This window comes from Acomys minous, assembly GCF_964271855.1.
Source record: "Acomys minous genome assembly, chromosome: 19".
NCBI classification, from domain to species: domain Eukaryota; kingdom Metazoa; phylum Chordata; class Mammalia; order Rodentia; family Muridae; genus Acomys; species Acomys minous.
The window spans coordinates 4,506,819-4,520,438 of NC_140499.1; the positions used below are offsets into that span (position 1 = coordinate 4,506,819).

General features: G+C 36.0%; 1 protein-coding gene across 6 annotated transcripts in view; it reads right to left on the reverse strand.

Annotated features, from left to right (window-relative positions):
* The window catches only part of NAALADL2 (N-acetylated alpha-linked acidic dipeptidase like 2), a 1,351,869-nt gene that overhangs the window by 484,213 nt on the left and 854,036 nt on the right, over positions 1-13,620 (reverse strand). For all 6 annotated transcript variants that reach the window (XM_084769006.1, XM_084769005.1, XM_084769007.1 and 3 more), the window contains one exon: positions 4,676-4,826. In XM_084769006.1, the coding sequence (XP_084625132.1) occupies positions 4,676-4,826 (151 nt within the window). The remainder of the gene's footprint in view (positions 1-4,675; positions 4,827-13,620) is intronic.

The following is a 13,620-nucleotide window of genomic DNA, read 5'->3' on the forward strand; positions in this document are numbered from 1 at the left end:
TTGTTCAAAGTAAAGGGCTCCCAGTACAGCAATGAAGAGCATTCTGAGTGACAAATACACCAAGTAGCTCACAGATTTCTTAAGAACAATAACAACTTCAAGGCATTCTTTGCAAGCTACACACTTAGATATTTCAGCAGTCAATAAATATTTTTCCTGCATAGGGCCAAGAAAGCTTATGTTCAGGAATTATTATTCAAAACAAAATTTTGCTTTTAAAGTTATGTAGGGATTTAAATAATATGCATGTTTAATTTTTGATGAAATGAACTTTCAGAAATACATGGATGCTTAACAGCAGTTTTCCTTAAAGTAGCTCCAAGGTATTATTTGTCATTGCTAGGAAGATGTCAAAACATAAACTGCCAGTCAGTATAGCAAAATAGTATAAATGCAGACAATTTCAGTGTTTCCCCAACCAAGCAACAAAACATTCTATGCCATGAATATCTAACACTTTGGCTCCATAGCAACGCATCATATTTATATTTTCCGGTATTCTAACCAGGAAATAGTTCAACATTGTCTCAGGTAATTTAGCGCCAACTCAAGTCCTTCTTCCAACATTTGTTCAAGTAACTGGACCAAGGACACCTGCTGAAGCCCTGTCACAAGCCACAGTGATCATCTGATTCCTTGACTAGCTCTGGCTGACAGGAGCGACACTGAGCAGACAGTAAGTACATAAAAAGCACACAGACCCACTGAATTGTAACAGGGCATATTAAACAAACTGTGTCTTCTGATACACTTTAGCAGAGTAAAGCCAGTAAAGAGACCTTCCTCTCAAGAATTTAAAACCAAGATAAAAGGTAGAAAAGAACAGTCACTGGCATAGAGAGGGACATAGATAAAAGCCTTAAAAGAAATAGAGGCCAGTATATACATTTTATAGATACTCAAGATTAAGTCAAGATGAAAGAAATAGCTTGGATTTCAGTGAAATAGGTAAAAATTTGATATCCTACTACTTGAAAGCAACAGTAAAATTAAATTTAAAAAAACCAATGTGCAATTCAGAAGGCAGATTGTTAATGTACAACCATGAGCAGACAGTGATTCTGACTTGAGGAACTGCATTGGACTTAAGTTTGAAAGATACTTAGTGCTTTCATTTCTTTACTGTGATTCAATAGAAGAACAAGTGAGCTCCACTGTATACTTCTCTTACATTTGTGAATCCTATATACTGCTAGTTTGTTTTGCTTGGTCTGCATAGCTAATGAATGATATTAGACAAAACACATCTGCACATATAGCAGACCTTTGTCGTATGGACATTTAGTTAGTTTAAATATCAGCTAAAAAGCAATAATAGTACAAAACAAACCCATGGGTTTATTTCATTCATACAAAGTTTTAAGAAAAAAATAAAAGTTTGATATGTTAAGTTAACTGTTGAAATTTTATAAATTCAATTTTCTGGGTATTAACTTTGGTTATATTATTGTTGTTGTTGTTTACTTCAATTTAATATATGATCCCAAAGTGCAGAGTAGGTTGGCCTCAAATTCACTATATAGCTAAAGAAGACTGAATTATTTGGTCACCTGGCTCAGTCTTCCAACTGCTTGCATCAAAGCTATGTGCCACCACACACAACTCAAAGAATTGATATAATAGATTATGCCATTCATTAGTTAATATTTTAAATAAAACTTTAAATTTTTGGTATCAAGTGAAGTCTGATGTCCCTTATTTGACCACTTTCCCAAGGTGGGGAAGCCTGGTGGAACTCAGAGGAAAGGGAAGCAGGCTATCTGGATGAGACCTGATAGGCTGTGATCATATGGTGAGGCAGGAGGTCCCCTTCTGTCAGAAGGGAGGGGAATAGGGTAAAAGAGAGAGGGAGGGGGGAAAGGGAAGATACAAGTGAGGGGATAACAATTTGGATGTAATCTGGATAAATTATTTTTAAAAAAGATAACAATAAAAAATAAGCCAGATAAAAGAAAAAAATAATTGTATTTTGAGTAACAGAAGACATATGAAAAGCCTTACAACACATTTAAGGAGAAAAAGATATATAATCTGTGAATTAGACATTAGGGATATATGCTTTCACATTTTTAAAGTAGCAGTCATTAGGTTATAGTTTCAGATTCACTCCGGGACAAACCCTATCCCAGGCACCACTCATGTTACTAGAAGTTGTTTACTCAGCGACATTGACTTTGTATTGGTAGCCTGCTGAGAGCAAGAATTGGGCTTCACATTGGGAAAACCAGGCTAGAATCCTGATTGATGTAGAAAGAGCAAATATGAAAGGCCCAGATGCTGAGAGAACAGTAGCCCAAGGTTACACAGTTCAGAGCATTGGCCCCACTGGTCCAGTTTGGACATGGCAGATGGAGTTTGATGAAGCTGCTGTAGCTCAGTGCTTCTCAAACTTGAACTGTTTCAGAATCCCCAGCAGAGTCGGTTTGAATACAGATGGATGGCTCCCTCCTTCAATGGTCCCATTTAAGTCTGCCTTGGAAACTCAAGGCTTTCCATTTCCTTAAACTACCTTGTGAGAGACACACTGGAGCAGTGTAATCATCTTTTTACTGTCAAGAAAATAAAGCTCAGAGTGCCAGGCATGCTGGAAGGATCTGAACGATTGCTTTTGCTAAAGTGATGACCCCAAGATATTATTTTCTGAAACACATGGGAACATGCTGCTTAGAAGCTATTTCTTCCATGCTCTGATTCAATAATATTCAGGAACTACTTGGCTGGGCAATGAGGCTCAGTAAGTATCAGTTCCTCATATGGAATTCCTGGGTCTCATTTCAGCAATTCATTTAAAATATTTGTAGGAATCCTCCACAGTCTTGACTTAAAATACGCTCTTGAAGTGATATAAAAATTTCACTGGACACCCAAGCAATGAGTGGGATTTATTTTGCAGGGGGTGTGGGGGCATGCTGTGCATGTGGAGGTCATAGGACAATTGTGGTAGTCAACTCTTCCATCTACCAAATGGGTTCTGGGAGTTGGAGTCTGAGGACTGAATGTAGGGCTAAGCCTCATTTCTCTATAAGCCATATTACTGGACTTGACTCAGAACTTTTTGAGTTGATGAAAGTGTTCTCAGCTAAATGGCCATCAGATTACATAAATGTCTCCATTGTCACTTTAATTGATTTACATTTTATGGAAAATATAGAATTGTGCTGTAGGGTAGTAGGGAATAGGCAGACCAAACAAGACTAGTAGAATAAGAGCATTTGAAAATGCTAGACAGGAGACACAGAGTGGTCACTGAAATATTCAGGTTAATTTGCATGCATTATAAATAAAACCAAAAGAAAAAAATTCTTTCTAGAATTTTTATTTGTTTTTTTCCTACCTCTTTGGAGTTTAATCCCTTTAAATTAGAACAGAGTTCCTAATGATTAATAAATGGTTTTAAATTAGTTCTTCTGGTAGTGAGTTCCCATGACAGCATGTAATAGTATCAAATCTGGTACTTGTTTTTGTTGTACAATTACTATTTGTATATTTACATTTCTACTACCTGAAATCTTCTTCTCATACACCCCAAAACAAAACACGTACAAAGCATTATTCTAGAAAAGTAAACAAATAAGCATAAAAAACAAAACAGTAAAACATGAAACTGTAAGAAAAAGATAATGAGATAATTTAGGGAGAAAGGAAATGCATGTCTTGGAGTCACAGAGAGAAATCATAGTCACTATTTTTCCCATTTTTTCTTCTATATTGAGCTTCATATAGAAAAAAGGAAGCATTGTCTCTACTATCTACTTATATAGCATTGAGGAACAGTAGACAATGCTGTTCATCTATAGATCTAACAAGTCCAACTTGTATTTGTACTCTCAATAGCTATACAGTGGCTCACCTGTGAGAATATAGGCTGCAATTTCTACCACTATTTAAAAATGTATTCTAAGCAGAGTGTTGGCTCACACCAGCAATTCAAAAGTTTAAGAGACACAAGCATGATGGTTTTCACAATATGATGCTGGCCTAGGCAGCAAAGAAAGTTCAAGGGCAGACATAGTCTAAAGGCTAGATTGCTAGAAATCTCAGATCATTTGGCAAGTGGTTCTTTCATACTGATAGAAGAGGAGAATCATTGAATATTTCTCAAATCTGGAGGGTGAGGTTAAAGAAAAGAAAGTATTTAAAGCATTGCCACACAGGGTGATCAAAAACGGAACTAACAACAGAGAACACTGTCAAACACTTGTGAAACTGAGGGACCAGGGGTAGCATCAAGGAAAATAAGACCTATCAATCACAGTATCCTTTTGATGGGCATCAAAAAGGGATGTAATCTCTTCTACAATATTTCTACAAAAGACATCAGGGCAACCTAGAAATTAGAAAGAAATTGACAAGCGGAGGAAAGGGATTGCTACAAAAACAAGTCAAGTGTCAAGGATACAAAAGAATGCACATTGAAATAGTTACCAATTGGAGAGAATTAAAGAACAAGGGACTGAATGCAGGCTTGAGTTCAATGTAGCACCATATACAAATAAACAACAGTAAACAAATGGAAGAATTGGAGATATTCTGTAATGTCTGTAATAAGCTAGTAAAGTTACATAAATGTTATATTAATTGATTTTATAATTGTAGTATGGTCACATAGAAATTAGAGTAGACAGTACTTAAGATATATATGGCTTATGTACATGGCTTATAAGAACAAGCTTACCAAGACTGGGGTATCCAGGTGTCGAGGGGTCTCCTCCTGGATTCAGTGTCACCATAAAGGACTCAGAGCTAAGATCTGCAGACTTTGTTACATCACAAGGATCAGTGTAGAGAAGAGCACCTCCAAACCCAGCCTTTTCCAATAAGGAAATCTGAAGAGTTGAACAAATAGTTGAAAGAATTATATGCATTAGATGTTCATATGTTGCTGCTTCCTATCGTCTGCAAATGGATTGATTCACAATACTTCCAACATTAAAAAATATCCCTTTGTCATTCTGTTTTCCAAAAGTGGGGATGTGCACTATTGTTCTCCTTTGATTTTTATCATTGTAATAACTGTCATGGCCAAAAGCACCCTGAGGAGAAAGAGTTTACTCATCTAACAGGTCCACATCACCTAGGGATTTAAGGGTGGGAACTTAAAGCAGGAACCAAGAGGGAGGAATTGAAGAAGAGATTGTGAAAGAAAATTGCTTGCTGACTTTCTCCCACTGGCTTGCTCATTTGCTTTCCGTGTACAGCTTAGACCCACCTGCCCAAGGTTGGAAATGCCTACAGAGGTCTCGGTGCCTCTTTTTTGTTTGGAGACTAAGAAAAATACCTCACAGATATGCCCCCAAACCAGTCTTACAGAGACAAATATTCAATTGAGATTCAAGTAAGTCTAAGTTTGTTTCAAGTCAATAAAACGTATTATACTAATTACCCTTAGCATATAAAACAGTGCAGATGCTACATGGATACATTTTCTCATTTTATTTTTATTGTAAATATAGAATTGATACCTATTCTTTGAAATTATCATATGTATTTATAATGCATTTGGATCTCAAATTGCGTCAATCCTTCCAGCTCATTCTTGATTCCCTGCTAAGTGTCCTTCCAACTTCATGTCCTCATTTGTTTAACTTGTTTGTTTGGTTTTTTATTTGACTTTTAATCACCTACCTAGTCCAATCACTGCTGCCTGTATATAAAACAGTTTAGTTTCAGGTCAGCTACTGTAGCACTGGGCAAGCACAGCTGCACTGAGATCACAATGCAACAGTTCTGACACATTTAGAAGGGATCCTTTCACCCCATTCCTCCTTGACCTCTGGCTCTTATCATCTTTCTATGAGGTTTTCAGAGTCTTTGGGGAAGAGAGTGTGATATGAGTATCCCATACTTAATTAGAAGTCTTAACTACTCCCTTCTGCCCCTTAGGTAACATTTCTATATAGTTCATACATGATTACTCTCTTTGACTAGAGACTTTCCCATTCTCTCTTCTTTAAAATTGTCCAAGGATTTTCTACTATTGTGAGGCTAACAGTAGCTCCCTGACATAGAGTGCTGCTTTTAAATTAATTTATATTAATGCTGCCCTGCCTGTTCATCTGTCTTTCTCCAGAACAGAAAGCATCCCAGTATAATGTTGTACTTTCTCCAGAAGCAAGCCGTCTTTACCAACTTAAAATGGAAAAGTTCTTCTCATACTCTTTGGATAGGAGCTACTGCAATGAACCTTCCATGATTGGCATGATGTTACTCATTTGAATGCTCATACCCTCCCACTCCACCCCACCCCCACCATCGCCTGTGAGACAGGTCCACTAAAGAATTTACAAACAACTTCATGAGAGCTTTGTTTCAGAACAATCCTGGAGAGTGCAGAACAATCCTTTTCTGTCTGATTCTGCCAGGAAGTATTTGAAAGCAGCCCAGATTACCACTTTACGATGCTTGGTATAAAGATTTATTCTGTTATTTTAAATTATGCAATTCATAATTATAATGGGGAAGATGATACTGACATATTCCCATGATCCAGTTCATTTTATCTTGTTTAACTGATTTATTTTTCTTACACACCTTAGTGTGACTTATTCTAATATGATTCGCTGCTTCTCTTTGTTTTCCATGAAAGAGTAAAAGTAATTAGAGAACATTTAAGCAATAAAAGAGAGTAAGATCAACACCCATATTGAGTGTAGATTGTTACTACTAATCCAGGGACTTGACTTACCACTTATATTTTATTTCCCAATTAACTTCACATACAGTTGTTTACTGAAATGTGCAGTAGACTAAGGACAGTCACTGTGGCCTTGACTAGACCTTGCAATGAGAGTAAGGATCAAGCTTATTCTCCTTAACACAGTTTATTATACATATCATTGGATCCAAGTAGGCAATCAACAGTGTTAGTGCATCAAAATTTCTGTAGGAAAAACAACTTGGCATAGCCTATAAAATGGAGCCCAAAGAGAACACTTGGGATACTGTTTCTTAGTACACACTTAAACTGGAAAAAAAAACCCATGAAATCACACAAACAAAGACATAGTCTCCTCGCCCTCTCTCCCTATTTCCCTTCCCCTCGCCCTCCCTCTCTCTTTCCCCATGTCTCCCTCCCCCTCCCCTGTCTCCTTCCCCCTTCTCCTTCTCTCTCTCCTCTCTCTGTCCTCCTCCTCCTCTTCCTCCTCCTCCTCCTCCTCCTCCTTCTTCTTCTTCTTCTTGTCCTCTCTCTCTCTCTCTCTCTCTCTCTCTCTCTCTCTCTCTCTCTCTCTCAAGTCTCATCTGGATAGTCTGTTTTCCCTTCCTCTGTCTTCCCACAAGGCCTCTCATCCAAGGGGCAGCAATCAAATTGGGACACCAGGATTCATATCAGAAGCAGTTCCCTGCTCTTCCCTCCTCTTCTCCAGGTGGAAAATGAGCCATCTCTTGGCTACATTTGACCTAAAGAACTAGGTTCACTGCTTATAATATCCTTCAGCTAGGGATCTGGACAGATATTCAAGACTCAAAGCTGGACTCTCGATCAAGAGATTGAGTTGCTACAGAAAAGATGGAGGATGGAAGGACAGGGATTGAGGGAGTGGGGTGTCAGAAGCTCCACAAGGAGAGTATCACTGCCACCAGAGTTCCTGCGCAAACTGATGCATCATCTACACTTCTTATATACTCTACAGCCATCAGTCTAAAATTGGTACCTTTAGCATTACCTTTACCTTCCCAAGTCAACCAGCAGTAAAGAAAATGTTGACAGACCTGATATGCCCAAAGACTAATTTGTCGAAAGCATTTCTGCAAGTAAAGGTCTATCTTCCAGGTGTGGGAAGTAAACAATGTAAGCCGTCACACAAAGAAGTAACTTGTGAACATAAAACAAAAGCACTGACAGAAAATATAAGTTTTGTATTTTAATGTAATTTTTGTAGAAATGTTTTATACTTTATGATTCAGGACATAATTAACTAACAATGGGGTATGGTTTTTAATTAAAATATAGGTGACACTGAGAACCCAAAAGGAGACAAACTGCCTTCTACAGCAATCCACTCAGATCATACAGACCCCTCTCTTTTGCCTTCCGAGCTCCCACAGAGAGAAGGAAGACATTTAATGGATTAGGAAAGATTAAAGGGGAAAAGAGCAAAGCATATCTGATTAAGAGGTCCACAGTTAAGGTTGACTATCTCAAACTTTCTCCACTGAAATACTCTGTGAGGGCTTCTCAAGCCTTGCCAGCTCAGAGAGCCATTTTTAGGAATAATGATGAAGGGGATACTGTTGCACGTTCTTGTTTGTTGTAGGAGACTATATTGGAAATATAAACCTCTCTTGCTGTTTTGTTTGTTTGTTTTTGGTTTGTTATGTTTTTGGTGTTGTTTGGTTTGCTTTTTAGTTTTTGGTCTTTTTGAGACAGGGTTTCTATGTGTGGCCTTGGCTGTCATAGACATGCTTTGTAGATCAGTCTGTTCCCAAACTTGGAGAGATTGGCTTGCCTTTGCATCCCCAAGCGCTGGTATTACAGGCATGCACCACTGAACCCAGCTATAAATCTCTCTAATAAAGCCAATTATCTTATATTTTTATTTTTTATTAAATACTGTTTTATTAATAAAATTATTTCAGAGTTAGTTAAGATTAACACTTTAAGTTAGATGTGCTCAGATTTTGACACTACAGCATGATGTGATAATTTACAAATGTGTGCTTATGAACTACAAAATATATTTATGATAATTATAACAAAATTGCATCGTGTTTTAAGTAAGGTTATCATTTTGTATTAGTCTACATTCATAATTATCCCACATCCCATGTCGATAACAGGCTAATATTATATAGTTTGTTTCATCTTAATATGTTAATTTCTTAACATGTAATAAACATTTGGCTATGTTGATAAGTTCTATGTAATTTCTATACATATTGTATAGATTATATAATTAACACTATATCAAGAGGATATTAAATGTTATTTTAAAAATCCATTACATATAATATTTTGCTACCTAATGAAATGAATAGCTTTTCTAATAAAATTCTGTACAATTATATATTTTGTGAAATGTATTTTCATATCTGTAGATAGAACATTTTTGTTTTGAGTGTGGTAGCAATTGATTGTCAACATGACTATGTCTCTGATTTACTAAACCTCAAATGGCTGGCCTCACCAGCGAGAGATTTTTCTTAAATAATTTGACTTGGGAAGATCCAATTGTAATCAAGATCATTGAAGTGGGAAGATTCTCATTTAATCTGGGACACACCTTATTGTTTCAGCCTATATAGAGGACAGGAAGAAGAAAGATTTCCATTTTTGCCTATTTGCCTTGCTTTTCCCTGGCAAATCCATTTTTTCAGTAGCATTAGAGCTTACTTCTTCAAGATTCTGACATCTACTGAAAAGAAGCTGAGGCATCCAGCCTCTTGAACTACACAACTACTTAATTGTTGGACCTTCCATTGGTAAACAGCCATTGTTGGACTAGCTCGACCACAGCATGTAAGCCATTCTAATAAACCAAATTTGTGTGTGTGTGTGTGTGTGTGTGTGTGTGTGTGTGTGTGTGTGTGTGTTCTGTAGGTTCCATTCCTATACAAAATCCTGACCAATAAAATGGTTTTTTAACAAGCTGTATTATCTATTGTGAGCCAATAAATTATAATTTCACTACAACTAACTCATATGCTAGCATAGTCTTCTCCCCTGTGACTTTCTGTAGTTTGTGTTCTCTCCCCACTCCCCTTTTCCTCTGTCTCTGTTTCTCTGTTCTTTCCTCCTTACCTACTCATACAGTCCTTTCTCCTTTCTTTCTTTAGTCATCCTCTCTTGCCTTCCATTGCTATTTCCTTTTCTTCTTTATCTCTTCTTAATTTTCTGGCCATGCTTTAGTGAAATAGTTAAAATATTCTCAAAACCTGTAAATTTTTGATATGCATCTATAGAGAGATATAGCATTTAGCTAGTTACACAAGGCCCTGGATTCTATCTCCTGCACTTAGAAAAGCTAATTTACCCAGAGTACCATTTTAGACTATTAAAAGTTTATTAAACTGTCTGCTTGAGATTTATTTTAGTAAAAAACAAGAAACCTCCATTGTCAAATTTCATTTATTTATATATATTTTATACTATGTTGTGAGTATAGCATACATAAATATAAAACATGATAATTTCTGTAGCTAATTAACTTATAATTGGGAAAACTGGGTATTCCATTTTCAAGGCAGATTCATTCTGTAAGTCTTGAATGGATAACACTTATCTGAACTGGCTTCTGATTTCATCCTCCTTTGCAAATTCTGGCCTTGTGGCAAATACCCTGTGTTTTTAAATTTAGTCTCAAGTGTCATCTTTATCTTGCATTCAGTAGGTTAACATGATGACCCTTAATTTCATAAATTGTTTATTGGCTGATTTCCTTGGCTTTTTGGAATATATATTATATACATATATACATACATACATGCATACAAGAGACACCCGGGAAAGGTAAACCTAAACTGAGAAATTGCCTCCATTAGATTGGACTGTTAGAATTTCTGTGGGATATTTCATTGATTAATGAATGATGGAAAACTGCCTAGCACATTATGAGTGGTACTCACCTAGAGCAGATGGTTCTGAGCTGAATAAAAAAGCAGTTGAAGAAGTCTGTAAGCACTGTTACTTCGTGGTCTGTGCTTAAGTTCCTAACCCCACTGTTCTGCAGGAGCTTCTACCCTCATTCTCTCAATGATGGAATGTTACCAGGAAGTGTAAGCTGAGCAAATCTTTTCCTTCTTCAATTTAGCTTTGATTTGTGTTTTATGAGAGCAACCGAAAGTAAGTACAACATGTGTGTAATATAAATATTTTATTAGAATGTGTTATACATTTGTCAGTATGTAATAAATGTATATTTGCAATCCAATGTGAAAAGTTCAAATCAGAAGAGTTGGTGGCATTTCTTTTTGGCTCAGGAAGATTGCCCATTGTCACAGGTGAGAATATTTAACACTGGGAAGCACCTTTTGAGTCTCAGAAAACTTTAGTCCCTGCAGAATGCCTGTGTTAGCAGTGTGAGTCCTGAAACAAGGAGACAAATGTTCTTCTATCAATTCCTGTTTGATTCTATTCATGTTGCTAACCATACTAAAGTGGATTGTAGGTGGGAAAATCCAGGCGGATATAATATGGAGTGTGTAGGAAACAGGTGACAAGAAGTTAGCCACATTTCTTTCAGTTGGACTAGCTCATATTTTTCTTTTGCTGTTAAAGAGCTTCCATTACTTGAAAATAAATCTGTATCAACCAAAATAAATGCAAAGATGTTATTATGGAAGATGTTTCTGAATTCTGTTGCCCATTTTGACATCATGAATATGTGACAGCTTACATGAACTCATTCCTCCTTGGTTTCATCACCTATAAAATGTAAAGATTGAATGATATTTTCCATATCTTTTGTGACCCAAATGGAAAATAATGTAATCTAACCCAGTGATCTTGAAATGTCAAAGGAGGCTTAATTGTTGTGTTTAAACACAGAAAATGTTTGCTGTTTAACAAAAAGGATATTTTTTCATGAACTGCTGTTAGGCAAATTCATTGCTGTGCAAACATTAGAGACTCTGCTTGTACAAACTGGGATGGTGGATGTGGTTCACACATGACACAGTTGACAGAAATATATATTTTTGTTTGTGTGTGCACATTCCTGTGTGCATGTGTATGTATGTACATATGTACATATACATATATTAATATATCATACATGATGACATACTTGAAAATTTTTAAAAACTATGTATGGAGCCACTTCTCTTGTAACTAGTGAAATTGAGCATTTAATTAAGTGCTTCTTAGCCATTTCAGATTACTCTGATAAAAATTCTCTGTTTACTTCTGTACTCCATTTTTAAATTAGATTATTTGGTTTGGTGGTGTTTAATTTCTTGAGTTCTTTATATATTTTGGGTATTAGCCATTTGTCAGATGTAAGTTTGGTGAAGATCTTTTCCCAATCTGTAGACTGCTGTTTTGTTCTGCTGACAGTTTCCTTTGCCTTACAGAAGCCTTTCAGTATAATGAGGTCCAATTTATTAATTGGTGACCTTAGAACCTGAGCTGTTGGTGTTCAGTCCAAGAAGTTGTTTCATGTACCAATGAGTTCAAGGCTCTTCCTTGCTTTCTCTTCTAATAGATTTAGTGTTTCTGATGTTAAATTGAGGTCTTTTATCCACTTGGGCTTGAGTAATGTGCAAGGTAATAAACTGATCTATTTGCATTTTTCTACATGTAGACATCCAGTTAGAGTAGCACAATTTGCTGAAGATGCTTTCTTTTTTCCATTGTATGGTTTTGGTTCCTTTGTCAAAAATTAAGTGTTCATTGGAGTGTGGGTTTATTTCTGGGTCTTCAACTTGATTCCATTGATTGACCAATCTGTTTCTATGCCAGTATCATGAAATTTTTATTACTATTTCTCTGTCATACAGCTTGAAGTCACAGATGATGATACCCCCAGACATTATTTTATTGTATAGAATTGTTTTTTTCTATTCTGGGATTTTGTTTTTTCAAATGTAGTTGAGAATAGTTTTTTTTTTCAAGGTAGATAAAGAACTGTGTTGGTGTTTTGATGGGTATTGCTTGAATTCATAAATTGCTTTTGATAAGATGGTGATGTTTACTATGTTAATCCTACTGATATTTGGGCATGGGAAATCTTTCCATCTTTTAATTTCTACAATTTCTTTCTTCAGAGGCATGTTGTTCTTGCCATACAGGTCTTTCAATTTGCTTTGTTAGAATTACATGAAGATACTTTATATTTTGTTTCTATTGTGAAAGGTGTTGTTTCCCTCAGTTTTATCTAAGCCATTTTGTTGTTTGAATACAGGCAGGCTACTGACTTTTTTGAACTAATTTTGTATCTAGCCACTTCCTTGAAGGTGTTTATCAGCTCTAAGTGTTCTCTGGTAGAATTTTGGGGGGTCAGGTATATATACTATCATATCATCTGTGAATAGGAATACTTTGACTTCTCCCTTTTCAATTTGTATCTCCCTGATCTCTTTTAGTTCTCTTATTGTTCTAGCTAGAATTCAAGTACTATATTGAAAAGATATGGAGAGAGTAGAAAGCCTTGTCTTGTTCATGAATTTAGCCAGATTGCTTTGAGTTTTGCTCCGTTTAATTTGATGTTGGCTATTGTCTTGCTGTTTATTAATTTTATTATGTTTAGATATGAGCCTTGTATCATTGATACCTCCAAGACTTTTTATCATATAATCATGATAAATTTTGTCAAAGGATTTTTCTGCATCTAATTTTTCCTATCAGTTTGTTTATATGGTGAATTAAATTCATAGATTTTTTTTGTATGTCAAACCATGCCTGGGATTAAGCATACTTGACTATGTGGATGATGTTTTTGATGTGTTATTGGATTCTATTTGTGAGTGTATTATTGAGTATTTTGGCATCAATGTTCTTGAGGGAGATTGGTCTGATATACACTGTCTTTGTTGAGTCTTTGTGTAGTTTAGGTATAATGGTGATTATGACATCATTGAATGAGTTTATCAGTATTCCTTCCATAGATAGTTTGTGGATATTTTAATGACTGTTGGTGTTAGCTCTTCTTTGAATTTCTGGCATAATTATTTGCTAAAATCATC